Source organism: Ranitomeya variabilis, chromosome 7 (assembly GCF_051348905.1).
Source record: "Ranitomeya variabilis isolate aRanVar5 chromosome 7, aRanVar5.hap1, whole genome shotgun sequence".
NCBI lineage: Eukaryota > Metazoa > Chordata > Amphibia > Anura > Dendrobatidae > Ranitomeya > Ranitomeya variabilis.
The window spans coordinates 30,567,024-30,587,448 of NC_135238.1; the positions used below are offsets into that span (position 1 = coordinate 30,567,024).

The 20,425-nt window shown below is 44.5% G+C and overlaps 1 protein-coding gene across 2 annotated transcripts in view; it reads left to right on the forward strand.

Moving 5' to 3' along the window:
- Window positions 1-232: 232 nt before the first annotated feature.
- Window positions 233-20,425, forward strand: part of LOC143785681 (lysine-specific demethylase 8-like) — a 28,866-nt gene continuing 8,673 nt past the window's right edge. The window contains exons 1-7 of one of the 2 annotated variants that reach the window (XM_077274742.1): window positions 267-371; window positions 780-814; window positions 1,726-2,255; window positions 3,859-3,941; window positions 4,173-4,333; window positions 9,310-9,442; window positions 13,821-13,868. In XM_077274742.1, the coding sequence (XP_077130857.1) occupies window positions 1,817-2,255; window positions 3,859-3,941; window positions 4,173-4,333; window positions 9,310-9,442; window positions 13,821-13,868 (864 nt within the window). In that variant the 5' untranslated portion in view covers window positions 267-371; window positions 780-814; window positions 1,726-1,816. Of the gene's footprint in view, window positions 372-779; window positions 815-1,725; window positions 2,256-3,858; window positions 3,942-4,172; window positions 4,334-9,309; window positions 9,443-13,820; window positions 13,869-20,425 lie in introns of both variants that reach the window. The other variant, XM_077274741.1, reaches the window with a different exon arrangement.

Consider the following 20,425-nt stretch of genomic DNA (forward strand, 5'->3'; position numbering starts at 1 on the left):
AAGGGAAAGGGTTAGAAAAAGCTGTTGTATTGGAATGTTGGGGCGTTTGGACTGTTTTTGCTTTCTCTTGTTATTTCGCTCTATGACAGTAACGTGACAGAACCGCGCTCCCCACCGTCAGGAATGAACAGCGCCGCCTGGCCGCCGCCGCAAGGAACTGCTCGTTATGTCAGCTGACTGGCCGTATCCAACCAGAAGCCGCCTCCGCCTGACCAATAGCAGAAGTGGCTAGTTATGACGTCACTGTACGCGCTACCTGCTGGGAAATGGCGGCGGAGGCTGCCGCGGGCACGCGAGGCGGCATTGCAGTGTCTGGCCGCAGCGTTACCGCGCAGGGAGCGCTCTCACCTCCGTTCTGTCTATAGCAGCAGGTAACTGCTCTGTATACACTGTGGTGCATGCTGGGAGATGTAGTTGCACACTGCAGCCGGGGGGAGCGCAGATAAAGATGGTGGGTATGTGCAGAGTGATCTTTCCTGACTTTTACAGTGTGGCGTGACGTCAGCACACAGTAGAGAGTCCTGCCTGGATTTATGCCAGAGCACTATACTGCTGAGCGCGCTTTTCTGTGCTTCACAGGGTTAGAAGAACTACAATTCCCAGAATGCCCTTCTAGGTGCAGGCTTCCCTGGCATGCTGAGAGTTGTAGTGTTGTTCCTGTGGGGCTGGCAGCTACTACTCGGGCACATCCATATTATATAGGAGGGGTGGGCGCTTTTCATACTTTGCAACTCTGGGGCCCATTTTTTTTTTTTTTTTCCCCGTTTTTTTCCGCCCAGAGCCATAACTCTTCTTTTTCTGGCCACACAGACAGGTAAGAATTGTTTTTTTTTTGTTTTTTTTGCAGGAGGAGTTGTACTATTGAATGACACCATCCATTTTACCTTATAGTGTCCTCGAAAAAGAGGGGGGGGGGGGGAAGGTAAAGGAAATAACATAAACAATTCTGACCTTGTTTTTTGGGAATTGTTTTTATGGTGTACATTTTGTGGTAAAAAATGACGGTGCAGTGTGATTCTCATCAGTATGATAACGGAGAGACCAAACATGATTTTTTTTAATTATTATTTTAGTGGTGAAAAACAAAAAAGCTGAAGTTTTCAAAAAAAAACAAACAAAAAAAAAATGGAGTTGTCACCATATTCCGATACCTGTAACATTTTTTTTTACTTTTCATCTGATGGAGCTGTATGATGGCTTATTTTTTTGTGTGGTGAGACGTTTTTAATTAGTACCATTTTGGCATAGATTTAACTTTTTGATCGCCTGTTACGGCATTTTGGCATTCTTGAATTTTTTCCCTGTTTACTGATTGGGTTAATTATTTTTATATTTTGATAGATCTGACTTCTCTTAACTTGGCGATGCCAAACATGTTTTATTTATTCATTTTTATTGTCACTGGGGGAAGAGTGAGGTGATTTTTTTTTTTTTTTTTTCCAATTGTTATTACTTTTTGCTTCAATTCTTAGATACTTGCAATCATTTACTCACTTGTACTACTTTTTAACAGCAGTGATCAGAACCAGCTCCAGTCGCTGCTGTACCCGGAGCACCTACAATGTATGGAGCGGGTTCAGCTCCTGAGCCCGCTCCATACATCCCCCCCCCCCCCCATTCAATTCGTTTTATGACGCCACTGTGCGATTTGTTACAAAGGGAAGCGTTGATGTAACGAGCCATACATGTTGTATAGGTGAATATTTTTTTTTTTTCTATTCACAGGGGTAGATAGCAGGACCCAGTATGTATCTGGTGGAACCGGTATGAGATAATGAATATTGCCCAGGATTGAAGGATAAACTCAGAGGAGCAAATGCAGAGCTCAGTGTGGACCCGGATCCGGTCCCTATTCCCTCCTAGCCTCGAGGAGTTTCCACATCAGCTGGGCCCGGAGGTGGACGGGGCCATTGTCATGTGTGTGAAGGAGGCGGCAGCCTGTGTCTATACATGTGATCTGGCCCGATGTGGGCACCTGGGGGAGATGATTATGGACTATAGCTGGGAGAAGCTGAATGGCCGTAACTGGAGGGACGTGTCCCGGGACTGGAGGATTGCCTATTCTTATGGCTGCCTGTTTAAGGTGGTCGGGGATTGTGGGGAGCTGGTATTCGATAAGGACAAGGTTCTGCGGGTGTGTGACATGTCCTTGCTCCTGGGAGCTGAGATCATGGACAATGTGATAAGTAAAATAATCCAAATATTGGGGGATCCGCTCACCAAGGACTCTGTGCGGCCCCCAAAGTCTACAACAGGTAATTGATCTGCGGAGTCAGTAGGAAGCACCTAGCGGCATGCCGTACCTGCTCAGATGGGAAAGCCTTTGTAAAGAAATGTTCCTAATAATCGATTGTCCCGTCTCTGAAGCCCTTTTCTCTTTGAAGAACACAAGTCCCTGAGCCGGCGCTCTTACAATATGGATCCCTGGGAGGGCAAACCTTTTACATAGTAGTCCATAGGGAGGACCACAGCTACGTCGGAGCCTTTACAACTTGAGTTATCTTCCTGCTCTAAGCCAGAGAAACCAAGGAAAGACCTGTCCACAGGCCGCCCCGAAGCACAAACAGTCTCTCAATGATGAGGAACATATTTGTGCTTCGGGGCGGCCTGTGGACAGGTCTTTCCTTGGTTTCTCTGGCTTAGAGCAGGAAGATAAATCTCTGCCTACAGTCCCATCCCAGAGCACGAGCATCTCATTAACTGAAAGCTACTAACACTGATTACACAAGAACCACAGGATGGTTTTTTTCACCCAAGGTATCCTCTTAATCAGTGCAATGGCTCATACTCACTTGCGCAAAACTCGGATGAGTCTCGCACTGCACCTGGCACAGAGGAGCGGAGCGTGCGGCTTCATGTATTCCTAAGTGGCCGCACGCTCCGATCCGAGTGCCGGCATCAGCGCCGTGTATTAACATGCGAGACTCATCCGAGTTTTGCGCAAGTGAGTATGAGCCCTAACAGCGGCAACCTGATAGTGCCTGTAGTGTACTTTGTTAAATCCTGCTGGCAGGTTCGCTTTAAGCCTATGTTCACTCATTGCTTTTTTACATCAGTTTTTTTTTTCCAGCATTTTTCAATGGAAATTAAAATCTGCTTTTTAGAGTACTAGTGAAAGCTATGAGATTTCAGAAATCTCATGGGCATACTTGCTTTTTTTTTGTCCTTACTGCATTGCAAATTGCTGTGGCTTTGTTTTTTTTTTAAAATCTGTAGCATCTCAATTCGTTCACCATAGAAAACAACGCGATAGTGCAAAAAAGACACAACCGTGAGTTTTATTGACCAAAAACAAACTTTATTTAACATGTACTGTAGACAAATGACAGCTGTAATATGCAGCAAAAATGCATCAAAAACACACCAAAACCTGCCTTCTGTAAGCAGCTTCTTCACTGCCAAGAGATCATGTTTTGCCTGCAGAAAAAGTGCAGCAAAAGCGTGCGATCAGTCTAACACCAGTAGAGTTGTAATATCCTGTCCCGCGAGTCCATACCCCTTTTTTAATACATGAGAATATACTTCTGACTGACATTGCAAGTTATATAGCCTGTGATCGACAAATACACACAGATCCTTCTCTGCCAGTGACTCCTAGTTTCACTCCCCCCTACACCCAGATCCTTCTCTACCAGTGAATCCCTCAGTTTCACTCCAAACCCCCCCCCCCCCCAGATCATGTGATACTCATATTATTAGTGCCAAGGTGCATAACTTTACATGACTCCGCATTAAACCTCATCTGAATTGGATGCCCCCAAAATCTAGTTTGTCCAAGCAGCTGAACATCTTGTATAGACGGCACTATGCCACCTAGTGTGTTTTGTCCATTGCTGATATTTCCTTCCTCTCTTTCAGTCCTGACCCACAGAAGACAAAAGCGTCTGAGAGAAACTCCAGAGAATCCGGTGGATGTGGAACCAAACGGCCAAATCCCAGAGGTAGTTTCTCTTAGAGATCAGACATCTTTGTGAGATTTTGTACTTTGTTAATTAAAACCGTCTTTGTTGCTCCTACCAGCCAATCACAGATCAGCTTTGATTTTTCTAAACCTTTTTAAAAAATAAAAAAATGAAAGCTGAGCTTTGGTTGCTATGGGCAATAAATGAGGCCCATTGTGTGTTCTATAGAAAATGGTGGCTTAATAACTTTTTGGTTATTTCTCTGTGCAGAAAATAGCCCGTCCGCTCACCCCGGTCCTGTGTGCCGATACTACAATTCCTACAGTCCGCTGCCCCTCGCTAGAACACTTCAGGCACAATTACCTGATACCCCAGAAAGCTGTAATATTGGATGGAGTCATCGATCACTGGCCATGCATGAAGAAATGGAGGTAAGATGGTACATCAGGGTGAATGGTGCAGGCAGGTGCTCTGTACATGGCAGGTGTCGACTAGCTTGCTCCAAATGCTGCTGTTAACCATTTAGATGCTCAATTAGTTTCTGAAAGTCACGTTTAAATGGTTTCTATCTGCGTGAGTGGAGTGATAGTTCAGACTCTCATACCCTCCATTCACTCTACCCGCACCCCTGAAAGCCTTTGTCAATGCCATATTCAGCCTCCTAGGAAGCCCTGTCTGCAGCGGGGTTTCATAGGAGACCAGTAGTCTCCCTGTGTACTGCAATGTGTATAGTACAAACCATCAAATTATTTCAGATTTAAAGGGACTAAAAAATAAAGTGGTTATAGATAAAAAATGTTTTTAAAAATTCATATGTATTGGGTATCACCGAGAGTGATCTATGAAAATATAATTAACCTATACAGTAAACTACTTAAAAAAAAAAAATAATAATTAATAATAATAATAAAAAAAATATATAGATAGATAGAGATAGATATATTAGATGGTGGCCCGATTCTAACGTATCGGGTATTCTAGAATATGCATGTCCACGTAGTATATTGCCCAGCCACGTAGTATATTGCCCAGCCACGTAGTATACAGCACAGAGCCACATAGTATATTGCCCAGTTACATAGTATACAGCACAGAGCCACGTAGTATTTTGCCCTATGACGTAGTATATTGCCCAGCGATGTAGTATACAGCACATAGCCACATAGTATATTGACCAGTGACGTAGTATATTGACCAGTGACGAAGTATACAGCACAGAGCCACGTAGTATATTGCCCAGTGACGTAGTATACAGCACAGCCACGTAGTATATTGCCCAGCGACGTAGTATACAGCACAGAGCCATGCAGTATATTGCCCAGCGACGTAGTATATTGCCCAGCAACGTAGTATACAGCACAGAGCCACGTAGTATATTGCCCAGTGACATAGTACACAGCACAGAGCCACGTAGTATATTGCCCAGCCACGTAGTATACAGCACAGAGCCACGTAGTATATTGCCCAGTGACGTAGCATATTGCCTAGTTACGTAGTATACATCACAGAGCCACGTAGTATATTGCCCAGCCACGTATGTGACAGGTTAAAAAATAAACATATACTCACCTTCCGATGGTACCCTTGTAGTTCTGTTGCCTGCTTCTCCCGCAGGACCTGTGATGTCGTCGCGCTCACATGACCGTGTCGCGCTCACATGACCGTGTCGCGCTCACATGACCGTGTCGCGCTCACATGACCGTGTCGCGCTCACATGACCGTGTCGCGCTCACATGACCGTGTCGCGCTCACATGACCGTGTCGCGCTCACATGACCGTGTCGCGCTCACATGACCGTGTCGCGCTCACATGACCGTGTCGCGCTCACATGACCGTGTCGCGCTCACATGACCGTGTCGCGCTCACATGACCGTGACGTCACGGCAAGGTCCTTTTCGCAGACCATCCTTTCACCGGAACCTGCCTGGAGCGTCGTGAGGAGCGGGAAAGGTGAATATATAATGATTTTTTTTTTTATTATTATTTTTACCATTAGATGTTTTTACAATTGACGCTGCATAGGCAGCATCAATAGTAAAAACTTGGTCACACAGGGTTAATAGCGGCGGTAACGGTGTGAGTTACCCGCAGCATAACGCGGTTCGAGACCAATCAGCGACTTGGATTCCATGACAGACAGAGGCCGCAACCAATGAATATCCGTGACAGACAGACAGACGGAAGTGACCCTTAGACAATTATATATATACTAGATTGTGGACCGATTCTAACGCATCGGGTATTCTAGAATATGCATGTCCCCGTAGTATATGGACAATGATGATTCCAGAATTCGCGGCAGACTGTGCCCGTCGCTGATTGGTCGAGGCAACCTTTATGACATCATCGTTGCCATGGCAACCATTATGACATCTACGTCGATACTGTGCCCGTCGCTGATTGGTCGAGGCCTGGCGGCCTCGACCAATCAGACGCGGGATTTCCATTATGACATCATCGTCGCCATGCTGTGCCCGTCGCTGATTGGTCGAGGCCTAGCGGCCTCGACCAATCAGAGACGCGGGATTTCCAGGACAGAAAGACAGAAAGACAGACAGACGGAAAAACCCTTAGACAATTATATATATACTAGACTGTGGCCCGATTCTAACGCATCGGGTATTCTAGAATATGCATGTCCCCGCGGCAGACTGTGCCCGTCGCTGATTGGTCGAGGCAACCTTTATGACATAATCGTCGCCATGGCAACCATTATGACATCTACGTCGATACTGTGCCCGTCGCTGATTGGTCGAGGCCTGGCGGCCTCGACCAATCAGACGCGGGATTTCCAGGACAGACAGACAGACAGACAGACAGACAGACGGAAAAACCCTTAGACAATTAGATATATATATATATATATATATATATATATATATATATATATATATATATATATATATATATATATATACATACATACATACATACATACATACATACATACATACATACATACATACACATATATATATATATATATATATATATATATATATATATATATATATATATATACATATACATATATACATATACACACACACGCACTACCGTTCAAAAGTTTAGGGTCACTTAGAAATGTCCTTATTTTTGAAGTAAAGCACAGTTTTTTCCAATGAAGCCAACATTAAATGATTCAGAAATACACTATACATTGTTAATTTGGTAAATTACTATTCTAGCTGCAAATGTCTGGTTTGTAATGCAATATGTTCATAGGTGTATAGAGGCCCATTTCCAACAACCATCACTCCAGTGTTCTTATGGTACTTTGTGTTTGCTAACTGTGTAAGAAAGCTAATGGATGGTTAGAATACCCTTGAAAACCCTTGTGCAAGTATGTTAGCAAAGCTGAAAACTGGCTGATTAGAGAATCTATAAACCTGACCTTCCTTTGAGCTAGCTGAGAATCTGGAGCATTACATTTGTTGGTTTCATTAAACTCCCAAAATGGCCATTAAAAAAAAAAAAAAAAAAACTTTCATGTAAAACTCGACAGTCTATTCTTCTTAGAACTGAAGGCTATTTCATGCGAGAAATTGCCAAGAAACTGTAGATTTCCTACAACGGTGTGTACTACTCCCTTCAGAGGAGAGCAGAAACAGGCTCTAGAAAGAGAAGTGGGACGCCCCGCTGCACAACTGACCAACAAGACAAGAACATTAGAGTCTGTAGTTTGAGAAATCGACACCTCACAGGTCGTCAACTGGCAGCTTCATTAAATAGTACACACAAAACGCCAGTGTCATCGTCTACAGTGAAGAGGCGACTCCGGGATGCTGGCTTTCAGGGCAGAGTGGCAAAGAAAAAGCCATATCTGAGACTGGCTAATAAAAGGAAAAGATTAATATGGGCAAAAGAACACAGACATTGGACAGAGGAAGATTGGAAAAAAAGTGTTATGGAGATGCAGAACAACTGAAAAGATGCTGGAAGAGTCCCTGACGCCATCTGTCAAGCATGGTGGAGGTAATGTGATGGTCTGGGGTTGCTTTGGTGCTGGTAAAGTGGGAGATTTGTACAAGGTAAAAGGGATTTTGAATAAGGAAGGCTATCACTCCATTTTACAACGCCATGCCTTACCCTGTGGACAGCGCTTGATTGGAGCCAATTTCATCCTACAACAGGACAACGACCCAAATCACACCTCCAAATTATGCAAGAACTATTTAGGGAAGAAGCAGGCAACTGGTATTCTATCTGTAATGGAGCGGCCAGCACAGTCAACAGATCTCAGCCCCATTGAACTGTTATGGGAGCAGCTTGACCGTATGGTGCAAAAAGTGCCCATCAAGCCAAACCAACTTGTGGGAGGGGCTTCTGGAAGAATGGGGTGAAATTTCTCCAGATTACCTCAGCAAATTAACTGCTAGAATGCCAAAGGTCTGCAATGCTGGAATTGCTGCAAAGGGAGCATTCTATGACGAAAGCAAAGTTTGAAGAAGAAAATTATTTCAAATAAAAATCTATTTTTCGAACCTTAACTTTTTATATATATATATATATTTTTTCATATATTTTTTAAACATTTTCTATTGTACTTTTGCCATGCTTCAATAGCCTCCATGGGAGGCTAGAAGCTGGCACAACTCGATCGGCTCTGCTACATAGAGGCGATGCTCAGATCGCTCCTATGTAGCTGAATTACTGCATTGCTATGAGCGCCGACCACAGGGTGGCGCTCACAGCAATCCGGCACCAACAACCATAGAGGTCTCAAGTGGACCTCTGGTTACTATGCCGACACATTGCTGACCCCCGATCACGTGACGAGGGTCAGCGGTGCACGTATTTCTGGCCCGATGGGCAGAAGCGCTAGTTAAATGCTCCTGTCGGCGTTTGACAGCTGCATTTAACTGGATAATATCAGCTGGTGGATCACGATTCCACTCGCCGCTATTGCACGCACATGTCAGCTGTACAAAACCGCTGACATGTCGCCGCTTTGAAGTAGGCTCAGCGCCAGAGCCCACATCAAAAGGGAGACATGACATGCGCAGTATTAGTATGGCACATGTCGTGAAGGGGTTAAAAAAACAAACAAAAAAAAAGTAGTAAAAAGCTATCAAAATGTCCTAAATGATAATAGTTAATATGGTAAATAATTACTGCTCTCCACGCAAATACAATATACAAAAAAACACTCATGGGTCGCAGTAAATAGTACAACAAAATGGGCCTGTGAGTCCTGCTTTCCTTGCCCACACTTGTTGACGGTGTTCAGGTAGAGGTGTCAATCATTCTGTGTGCGGGGAAAGCAGGGCTCGCAGGCTTTTTTTTTTTTTTTTTTCCTGGCAGCATTTGCATAAAAATACTGAATAAAATAATGGTAAACCTAATGATAGGCTGCATCAGTAGAAATCTGGCTCTTTTATTGTGTTTTTTTTTTTTACCCACACAGCATAGAGTACATCCAGAAGGTGGCTGGTTGTCGGACTGTACCTGTGGAGCTGGGATCCAGATACACTGACGCAGAATGGTCGCAGAGCTTGATGACTGTCAATGAATTCATCGATAACTATATTCTGGGTCAGGTAGGTAACAGAGCTTATAAGTGTGATCCATCATATACTGACCGGCTACTGGCCCTGATCCATCACCAGAAGGACATGTAGGGCTGCTGGTAAAGCTCTGGTTAAAGCCTTGACTTTTCTTGGCCTTTGCTATTGCTGGTCTATCCTGAGGATAGGACACCGTTATCCATTTACCGCTCCTGAAAAGGAGTTTAGTCTTATTTAGGCTATGTTCACACGCTGCAGATTTTGCTGCGGATCCGCAGCGTTTTTTCAGCTGCGGATCTGCAGCAGTTTCCCATGAGTTTACAGTACAATGTAAACCTATGGGAAACAAAATCCGCAGTGCACATGCTGCGGAAAAAGCCGTGCGGAAACGCCGCAGTTTATTTTCCGCAGCATGTCAATTCTTTGTGCGGATTCCACTGCAGGTTTCTACCTGGGCCAATAGAAATCTGCTGGTGGAAACCGCAAAAAGAACCGCAATAAAATCCGCAGTGAAATCTGCAGCGGTTTTTCACTGTGGATTTAGCAAATCCGCTGCGGAAAATTCCGCAGCAGAATCTGCAGTGTGGGCACATAGCCTTAACCTTTTGTTAATGCAGTTTTATTAAGTTTCAAATCTACAATCTTCATTATTTCATTAATTCTCACTAGAAAAGGAGAACGCAGGGTGCACCATAGTGCAGAACCGTAGATGCAGGACGTGTCCTACATATATGGACAAGCAGTGTCCTAGAGGTACAGATGTGGCTATAGAAAAGTCAGCTGCAGCTGTTCCCATCTCCGGCTATGTTCACATGTTGCATTTTTCCTGCAGGCAAAACCTGCTTTCTTGGCAGTATAGAATCATCTTACAAAAAGCAGGTTTTGCTGTTTTTTTTTTTTTTACATCTCCTGTCTATGCTGACTAAGTTTACTGCATCCCCCCAAAATTTGATGCAACTTCCTTAGATTTTTGCACTAGAAACACAGCAAAACCTGGTGTGGTGTGTTTTTTTTTTTTTCTGCGCTTTTGCACTAAGGCTACGTTCACATTAGCGTTGTGCGACACAGCGTCGGGCGCCGCTGCGGCGATGCATGCGTCATGCGCCCCTATATTTAACATGAGGGCGCATGGACATGCGTTGCACTTGCGTTTTGTGACGCATGCGTCACTGCGGCGCACGCGTCAGGGCGCAGAGGACGCAGCAAGTTGCATTTTTTGTGCGTCCAAAATCAAGCAAAAAAAGGACGCATGCGTCACAAAACGCTGCGGTGTGCATGCGTTTACATTTGCGTTGTGCGTTGCGTCGCCGACGCTGCGGCGCACAATGCAAATGTAAACGCATGCACAACGCAGCGTTTTGTGACGCATGCATCCTTTTTTTGCTTGATTTTGGATGCACAAAAAATGCAACTTGCTGTGTCCTCTGCGCCCTGACGCGTGCGCCGCAGCGACACATGCGTCACAAAACGTAAATGCAACACATGTCCATGCGCCCCCATGTTAAATATAGGGGTGTATGACGCATGCGGCGACGCAGCGGCGCACAACGCTAATGTGAACGTAGCCTTACTCATTTCTTTCTATGATAAAACGCTGAAAGAAGTGACATGCAGCAGTTTTCCAATTCAGTTAGGGAAAAAAAAAAGTGTGTGCATGAGATTTCTGAAATCTCATAGCTTTTGCTGGTACTGTAAAATGCTGCTTAAAATTTGCATTAAAAAATAAAATATAAAACATATGCAATGTGTGAACATGGCCTAAGCCGGTCAGCTGGAGGATGCTGCAGTTAGGTCCAAAGATAATTAAAAAGTAAGAGGTGGCAATAACAAAGGGCTGCTGAAAAATCCAGGTGTCAGGTTCATTGGTAACAATACAGCGAGTCTCTGACTTGGGGGGCATCCAACTTCTGTATTACCCCCTAGTTGTGTTGAGCGATACCGTCCGATACTTGAAAGTATCGGTATCGGAAAGTATCGGCCGATACCGGCAAAGTATCGGATCCAATCCGATACCGATACCCGATACCAATACAAGTCAATGGGACTCAAGTATCGGACGGTATTCCTGATGGTTCCCAGGGTCTGAAGGAGAGGAAACTCTCCTTCAGGCCCTGGGATCCATATTAATGTGTAAAAGAAAGAATTAAAATAAAAAATATTGCTATACTCACCTCTCCGACGCAGCCTGGACCTCACCGAGGGAACCGGCAGCGTTGTTTGCTTAAAATTTGCGCTTTTCTTTCCTTACGTGAAGTCCCGGCTTGTGATTGGTCGCGTGCCGCCCATGTGGCGGCGACGCAACCAATCACAGCAAGCCGTGACGTCATTTCAGGTCATTCAGTATTTTAAAATTACGCTCCGGCTTTGTGATTGGTTGCGTCGCAGTCACATGGGCGACGCAACCAATCACAAGCCGTGACGTCACGGGAGGCTGGACACGTGCGCATTTTAAAATGCGCGCGTGTCCAGCCTCCCGGCTTGTGATTGGTTGACCGCGACGCAACCAATCACAAGCCGGGACGTCACGGGAGGCTGGACACGCGCACATTTTAAAATGCGCACGTGTCCAGCCTCCCGTGACGTCACGGCTTGTGATTGGTTGCGTCGCCCATGTGACTGCGACGCAACCAATGACAAAGCCGGGACGTAATTTTAAAATCCTTAAGGACCTGAAATTACGTCACGGCTTGCTGTGATTGGTTGCGTCGCCCATGTGACTGCGACGCAACCAATCACAAAGCCGGAGCGTAATTTTAAAATACTGAATGACCTGAAATTACGTCACGGCTTGCTGTGATTGGTTGCGTCGCCGCCACATGGGCGGCACGCGACCAATCACAAGCCGGGACTTCACGTAAGGAAGTAAACGCGCAAATTTTAAACAAAAAACGCTGCCGCTTCCCTCGGTAAGGTGCAGGCTGCGTCGGAGAGGTGAGTATAGCAATATTTTTTATTTTAATTCTCTCTTTTACACATTTTTACATTAATGTTGTTTCGATACCGATACCACAAAAGTATCGGATCTCGGTATCGGAATTCCGATACCCGCAAGTATCGGCCGATACCTGATACTTGCGGTATCGGAATGCTCAACACTACCCCCTAGTTATGCAATATCAAAGACTAGACTGCAGAAAACCAGAGAGAAAAAAAAAATGTGACTTGGTAGGACCCGCACTCAACACAACAGAAGGAAGATGGCTAGAAGGAAAAACAAAAAAGTGTAAATAATCAATATTATACAGTACCGATCTGCTATAGAGTTGAATGAATAAATATATATATATATATATATATATATATATATATATAACAACTTTAAAAGTTCTACAATGTTTTGTAAGGATGCCATGGATTATTCCTATTTTTCTGCAGCACTTTGTTACTCCCACTATTTTTAATTTTCAGACCTCCTTAAATTCAGTTTGCAGCTTTGTACAGGTTTCAGGTTTTTCTCGTGTGGGAGTTTCCCTCCCAGTAATACAGGCTGGATGTGAGATCCGTGAGGATCCAGGATAGGGTGTTTTGGTTTTTTTTTTCCCCTTTTTAAATTATTTTTGTACTGTTTTGCCGCATTTTGATTTGTTTTTTCTTGTTTATTGTATAGTGAACAAAACTATATCTCTTCCTGCAAAACAACCTGTCCCTTATTGACAGAAAAAAATAAAAAAAAAACTCTTGGAAGAAGGGGAGTAAAAAATACCAAATACGTAAATATTGCCTGGTTATGAAGAGGTTAGACTACGTTCCCACTAACCTATATTGCTTAATGGGTGCAGACATAACGCAACATCAAAAACTCACCAAAAAGCTCATCATGGGAATGTAGCCTTAAAGGGGTTGTCCATTACTTAGAACATCCCCTTCTTGATCTAAATGTTTGGCCCTGAGAAAATAAAAACACTTATACTCGCCTCCTGTGCCAGTGCCGTTCCAGCGGTTTCTGCACTCACGGTTCCGGAGCGTACGTCCCGCTGTTGTGACACGTGGTGTCCGGTGGCCAATCGGCTCTGGCGTCGCTGTCCCCGCCTTCTGTCGAATTGAGTATGAAGCGGAAGAATGCGCTGCAGCTGATCTGACTTCATGTTCAATCTGCGCGAAGGTGGAGAAAGTGATGCCAGCGCTGATTGTTCGCCGGACACCACGTGTCACAACAGCCGGACGAAAGCTCCAGGACCGCGAGTGCTGACATCACTGGATCGGCGCCAGCACCGGAGGTGAGTATAAGCTTTTATATTTTATCGGGGCCAAACATTTAGATAAAGAAGGGGTTTTCGTAGTGATGGACAATCCCCATTAAGCTTTTATTTCTATTAAAAACCCTCCAAGACAAACCCCGGACCAAATGCAATAATAAATGTGTGACTGGTCTGTGCTGTAATTGCTCTGACTCATTGCTGTCTGCTCCCAGGACCCGGCCCGCAGGGGATACCTCGCTCAGCATCAACTGTTTGAACAGGTAAATTGGAATTTATTGTATTTAATATCCTAATATGGAAGATGTCCAAGTCCCGGCAGACAGGACCACATGACGGCTGGGCAGGGAACAATCGCTGATTCTTAGTTAAATGGGTTGTTAAGGATTAGAAAAGCATATCTCCTTCTGTCCAAACCAGCGCCACCCATCTGCAGCCCAAATCTATAAATGATGCAGAGCTGCAATACCACACACATCCCGTAGGACACAGGTGGCGCTGTTTTTTTTTACAGAAGATGACCATGTTTTTCTAATACTGGACAACTTGTATCCTCTTGCATAATGATATCAACATAGTTGGTAAGTAGATGGCAGATTTTGGGTTAAAAGCAACTGAAGTCTCTTAATTTGGTGACTTGTATGATCTTGACGGGGTTCTCTGACTGGAAGAAAACTATTAATGTATAACAAAATGAACTGATAAAGGACGATCGGCACAGATTTGATAAACTATATCAGACCCCTTTCTCTTGGTGTTGACTCTTCGCCGCCACATTCATTCTGTACAGACAGAGCGCCCCCCTGTGTCTGTGACCTGTATGAAGGCGGCTGGTTGTGGACCTCAGTTATTAGCTGTGACTGCTCCTTCCATTTTCTGCATCAGCCATGATAGGGAGGAGGGTGGGTTTGGCTCAGCTATTGAATGGAGCCGGTTAGCCAGCCCCCTCCACACATGTCACTGACAGAGGGCTTGAGGGAGATCTGCCTATGGCGAAACAAATGCTGAAGTGGAGAGCCGGCACCAGGAACAATTTCGTTTGTCAGACAACACCCTTACTGAAAGTCTCCAATCCGCCCAGTGGCTCGCCAAAAAGTTGGGCCCAACTAAAGTAGGGCTAGTTAAATGCTGCTGTCAAACTCTGACAGCGTCATTTAACGCGCTTTTCCGGACATCGGGCTGGAACTATGTGCAGCGCTAACCCCCGACACGTGACCGGAGGTCAGCGGTGCGTCGGCATAACGAGACCAGAGGTCACCTTGAGACCTCTATGGTTGTTGATGCCGGATTGCTATGAGCACCACCCTGTGGTCGTCGCTCATAGCAATGCAGTAATTCTGCTACATAGAGGTGATCTGAGCATCGCCTCTAAGTAGCAGAGCCAATCGAGTTGTGCCAGCTTCTAGCCTCCCATGGAGACTATTGAAGCATGCCAAAACTTAAAGAAAAATAGTTTTAAAAATATTAAGAACATTTTAAAAAAATTAAATCACCCCCCTTTTCACCCCATTCAAAATAAAACAATAAGAAAAATCAAACATATTGGGTAGCGCCGCTTTCAGAATCACCCGATCTATCAATAAGTAAAAGGATTAACTTGATTGCAAAACGACATAGCGAGAAAAAAAAATTCGAAATGCCAGAATTACGTTTTTGTTTTTTTTGTTGCCGCGACATTGCATTAAAATACAATATCGGGCGATCAAAAGAACATATCTACACCAAAATGGTATAATTAAAAACGTCAGCTCGGTGCACAAAAAATAAGCCCTCACCCGACCCCAGATCACAAAAAAATGGAGACACTAGGGGTATCGGAAAATGGCGCTATTTATTTATTTATTTTTTTTCTTTCTTTAGCAAACTTTGGAATTTTTTTTCACCACTTAAAAAAAAATAACCTAGACATGTTTGATGTCTATAAACTCGTAATGACCTGGAGAATCATAATAGCAGGTCAGATTTAGCATTTAGTGAACCTAGCAAAAAAGCTAAACAAAAAACAAGCGTGGGATTGCACTTTTTTTTTTGCAATTTCACCGCACTTGGATTTTTTTTCCCGTTTTCTAGTACACAACATGGTAAAACCAATGATGTCTTTCAATATTACAACTCGTCCCGCAAATAACAAGTTCTCACATGGCCATATTGATGGAAAAATAAAAAAAGTTATGGCTCCAGGAAGGAGGGGAGGGAAAAACGAGAACGGCGAGGGGTAATGTGACCGCCACTATCTGTCTGCACAAAGATGGCGGCGGTCTGATTTACGGCGCCTGCACGAATTACGCTCAGGCGCAGTGAATCATTCGGCTGATCCCGGTGGCAGATGCACAACGTATCGACAGGCAGAGGAAGCCGGTCACATTAAAGGGGTTTTCCCACTAACCAAATGTTCATTTTAAAAATAGTCTGTCTGACCGTGTACGGAGCATACCACATCTTCTGGGCAGGGGAGGAAGCAAAAGACAATACTGACATTACAGCAGGGGATCACAGAGGATTCATTTTGTGAGGTAAAATATTTCACTGACTGTTTTTAAACAATATCTTACCTCACAAAATGTATCCTCTGCGATCTCCTGATGTAATGTCAGTATTGTCTTTGAGGGGAGAACACAGCAGAGGAAGGAGAGAGACGGGGGGGATAGCACATGTGGTAGACAGGTCAAAGAAGAGAGCACAGACGGGAGAAGTCAGCACCTGGGGAAAGAGAGTGGATAGGTGGGTGAGCACATGGGGGGGGGGGGGGGGGGGAGAGATTCTCAACGCTGCAAAGCCTGCCCCATCGTGACATTACCGCCCTCCCAACGTGATAGCATCCGGCCTCCATCTAGTATTTCTATAAAGGGTTTCTTTTTTTTTTAAATTCTTTATTTAAATTTTCAAGTAACATAATCAAAATATCAAAACATTTATGCTCACAAGTACATCTCTATTATATATAGGTACAAGAGAGACATGGAACACTGAAAGCAACAGGAGTTCAGTGCAAATATAGCTTGAAGTAGACAAATGAGCATAAAAAACATAAATCAGACTGGTTCAGGCCTAGAAAAGATAGCCTAAAATTGGATTATTAAACATATAGAGTAAGTAAAGGCCATAGGGTGTGACGGTAGGAAGTTTTCGCAAGCATTTTATTCACTTCTGGAAGTGAGGAAGGACATGAGGCTCATATAGAAGGTAAGTCAGTCAAAAAGGCAGGATAGCCAAGGTGGTGGGCACGGCCACGGCGAGGCATCATAGAACCCCGGGGAGTAGAGAGGGAGGGGGGGGGGGGGAGAAGTCATTTATTGCAATGAGTGTCTATACAAGTGAAAATGGGTTCATGGGGGGGGGGGGGGGGTCATGGGAAGGGGCGGCCAAAACCGCCTGAATGTTGTGAAAATTCAATCCAGGGAAGCCAAGAGTTATGAAACTTCTCGTGTGAACGAGATTCCCAGCTAGAAAGTTCTTCCAGACAAAATAAGTCTTGGACCTTTTGAGGTCCATTCTTTCAGTGTTGGGGAAACTGATTGCCTCCAGTGTGTAGAAATCAAATGTTTGGCAGCTGCAACTGGTATGGGGAGCAGCTCGTGTTTCCCTGGATTAAAAGTTGTGGAAGGGAGGGAAAGCAATACATCCTGGGGAGTCAGGTCTCGTGACATTAGACCCATGTTGTGTAGAGATTTATTGATGTCAGTCCAGAATTGTGCTAGTTCCGGGCAGGACCAAAAGATATGCAGAAGAGTCCCCGTAGATTGGGAGCATCTCCAGCATAATGGGGAGTCCCTTAGTCCAAAGTGGAAAAGTCGCTCTGGGGTTCTGTACCACCTAGAAAGAATTTTAAATGTGTTCTCTTGTAATAAGATACATCTAGAAAACCCGTGGGAGTTGGCAAGTACCTGTTTAGTTTCTCGGGGGGATAGTGTAATTTTTAATTCTGTCTCCCAGGAAGAGAGATAAAGTGGCTTAAATTGATTTGGGGATTTTAAAAGATTAGCGTATAACTTAGAAACCAACCTGGTGATTGGCGATTTCAGCCTAATCAGAAATTCTAGCCATAACCAGTCCGGGGGTTGTTTCTCGATTAATTTGAGTTTCGACATGATATGTCTAATGTGGTTTTTCTGAAGAAGGTTGGAGGGTTGTTTAGTTGCGTTAGACGGCCAATTGTCAGTGTATTGAATCTGTTTGGACAGAAAGTGAGAGATTGTGACATTAGGCAGGGAATCCCAAAGTCCGAAGGCATCTACGTAGTTAGGGTCTGTTAGCCAGGGAGTGACTTTGAGCGGAATATTATCGAGAAAATGGCACAATGGAGGACGGTTTGGGATAAGGGTACGTCTAATAGATAAGGTGTTAAAAAGTATGTCGTCAAATTTTTGTTGCGGGGGAATGGTAGATGTCCAGATATACCGATCAGCCCCTTTACCCAAAAGGGCCAGCTCGAGTTGTGTGTTTAGGTTATCCGGGTTAGGTTTAACTAAGTTTATCCATCTAGCAAGGTGGATTGCTTTGTGGTAGGTGCGAAAATCAGGCAAACCGAGACCACCCTCGCCTTTGGGTAAAGAGAGGATTTTTAGAGGGAGTCTAGCTTTTTTATATTTCCACACAAACTGAGAGACCAATTGGTTAATTGAAAGAAAGAAAGAGTTAGGAAGAGTTATAGGGACCATATTCATGATGTAGAAAATTTTAGGAAAGATGTAAAAATATTTAGAATTGAGAGTCCTCAGTGGTTGATACCTTTTAATGGCTAAAGGTACCTTCACACTAAACTATATCGTTAGCGATCCGTGACGTTGCAGCGTCCTGGCTAGCGATATCGTTTAGTTTGACACGCAGCAGCGATCAGGATCCTGCTGTGATATCGCTGGTCGTTGAACAAAGTTCAGAACTTTATTTGGTCGTCAGACCGGCGTGTATCGTCGTGTTTGACACCAAAAGCAACGATACCAGCGATGTTTTACACTGGTAACCAGGGTAAACATCGGGTTACTAAGCGCAGGGCCGCACTTAGTAACCCGATGTTTACCCTGGTTACCAGTGTAAAATGTAAAAAAACAAACAGTACATACTCACCTGCGCGTCCCCCGGCGTCCGCTTCCCACACTGACTGAGCGCCATAAAGTGAAAGTACAGCACAGCGGTGACGTCACCGCTCTGCTGTTAGGGCCGGCGCTCAGTCAGTGCAGGAAGCGGACGCCGGGGGACGCGAATGTAAGTATGTACTGTTTGTTTTTTTTACATTTTACGCTGGTAACCAGGGTAAACATCGGGTTACTAAGCGCGGCACTGCGCTTAGCAACCCGATGTTTACCCTGGTTACCCGGGGGCCTCGGCATCGTTGGTCGCTGGAGAGCGGTCTGTGTGACAGCTCTCCAGCGATCAAACAGCGACGCTGCAGCGATCGGCATCGTTGTCGCTATCGCTGCAGCGTCGCTTAGTGTGACGGTACCTTAACTGAAAGGATGGTAACAAATTGCCAGGAAGATGTAGGATTTTATAACATTTATCCTACCTATCCAAGATAGATATGGAAGGTCATACTTTTTTAAGTCTAGTTGTAGGTTGGCTAAGAGGGGGATGTAGTTATACTTATAAAGGGAGGAAGGGTCAGCCGGTAAGTAGATTACAAGGTATTTTAATTTGTCTACAGGCCAGTTAAAGGGGGTGTCTTTTTTAATATTGAGACATCTGTGGTGTTTGCCGAGATATTTAAAGCTTCTGACTTGTTCATATTTATTTTAAAGTTATAAATCTCACCAAATTCTGCAAATAGTGACATAAGTCTGGGGAAAGATGAATCTGGGTTAGTGGTTAGAAGTAGGAGATCATCAGCGAAAGCAGCCACCTTAACCTCTGTCTCGCCCACCTTAAGGCCTTTAATATCATTGTCTTGCCTTATTCTTTCCATCAGGGTTTCCATAACCACTATAAAAAGGGAAGGGGAGAGAGGACAGCCCTGTCTGGTGCCATTACGTATTTTAAAGGGTTCCGAGAAGATCCCGTTGACCCCGACTCTAGCAGATGGATCCACATAAAGGGACATAATGGCGTCTATGAAAGGGGGCGGGAAGGCAAATTTTTGTAATGCGCAGACCATATATTGCCAGCTGATCCTGTCAAACGCTTTTTCAGCGTCAGTTGACAGGATGGCCAGCGGCGTCCTGGTCATTCTGGCGTAAGAAATAGCATGTAGAACTTTTACAGAATTGTCTTCGCCCTCGCGGCCTCTTACAAACCCCACTTGGAAGGGTCTTTTTTTTTAATGGGAATATGGTTTATCATATCTTTGCGGAACACTAATACTGCTACGTTCAGTATTTGGTCAGTAGTTTACATCAGTATTAGTAAGGCAAAACGAGGAGTGGGAGAAAAATACAGAAGTGGTGACGTGTTTCTATTATACTTTCCCTCTGATTGTTCCACTCCTGGTTTTGGCTTACAAATACTGAGGTCAAATAGGGAACTTGGCCTAAAGGCCCCGTCTCACATAGCGAGATCGCTGCTGAGTCACAAGTTTTGTGACGCAACAGCGACCTCAGTAGCGATCTTGCTATGTTTGACACGTACCAGCGACCCGGCCCCTGCTGTGAGATCGCTGGTCGTGTCGGAATGGCCTGGACCTTTTTTTGGTCGTTGAGGTCCCGCTGACATCGCTGAATCGGTGTGTGTGACACGGATTCAGCGATGTCTTCACTGGTAACCAGGGTAAACATTGGGTTACTAAGCGCAGGGCCGCGCTTAGTAACCCGATGTTTACCATGGTTACCAGCGTAAAAGTAAAAAAAAAAAAAAAAAACGTACATACTCACATTCCCTGGTTACCCGGGGA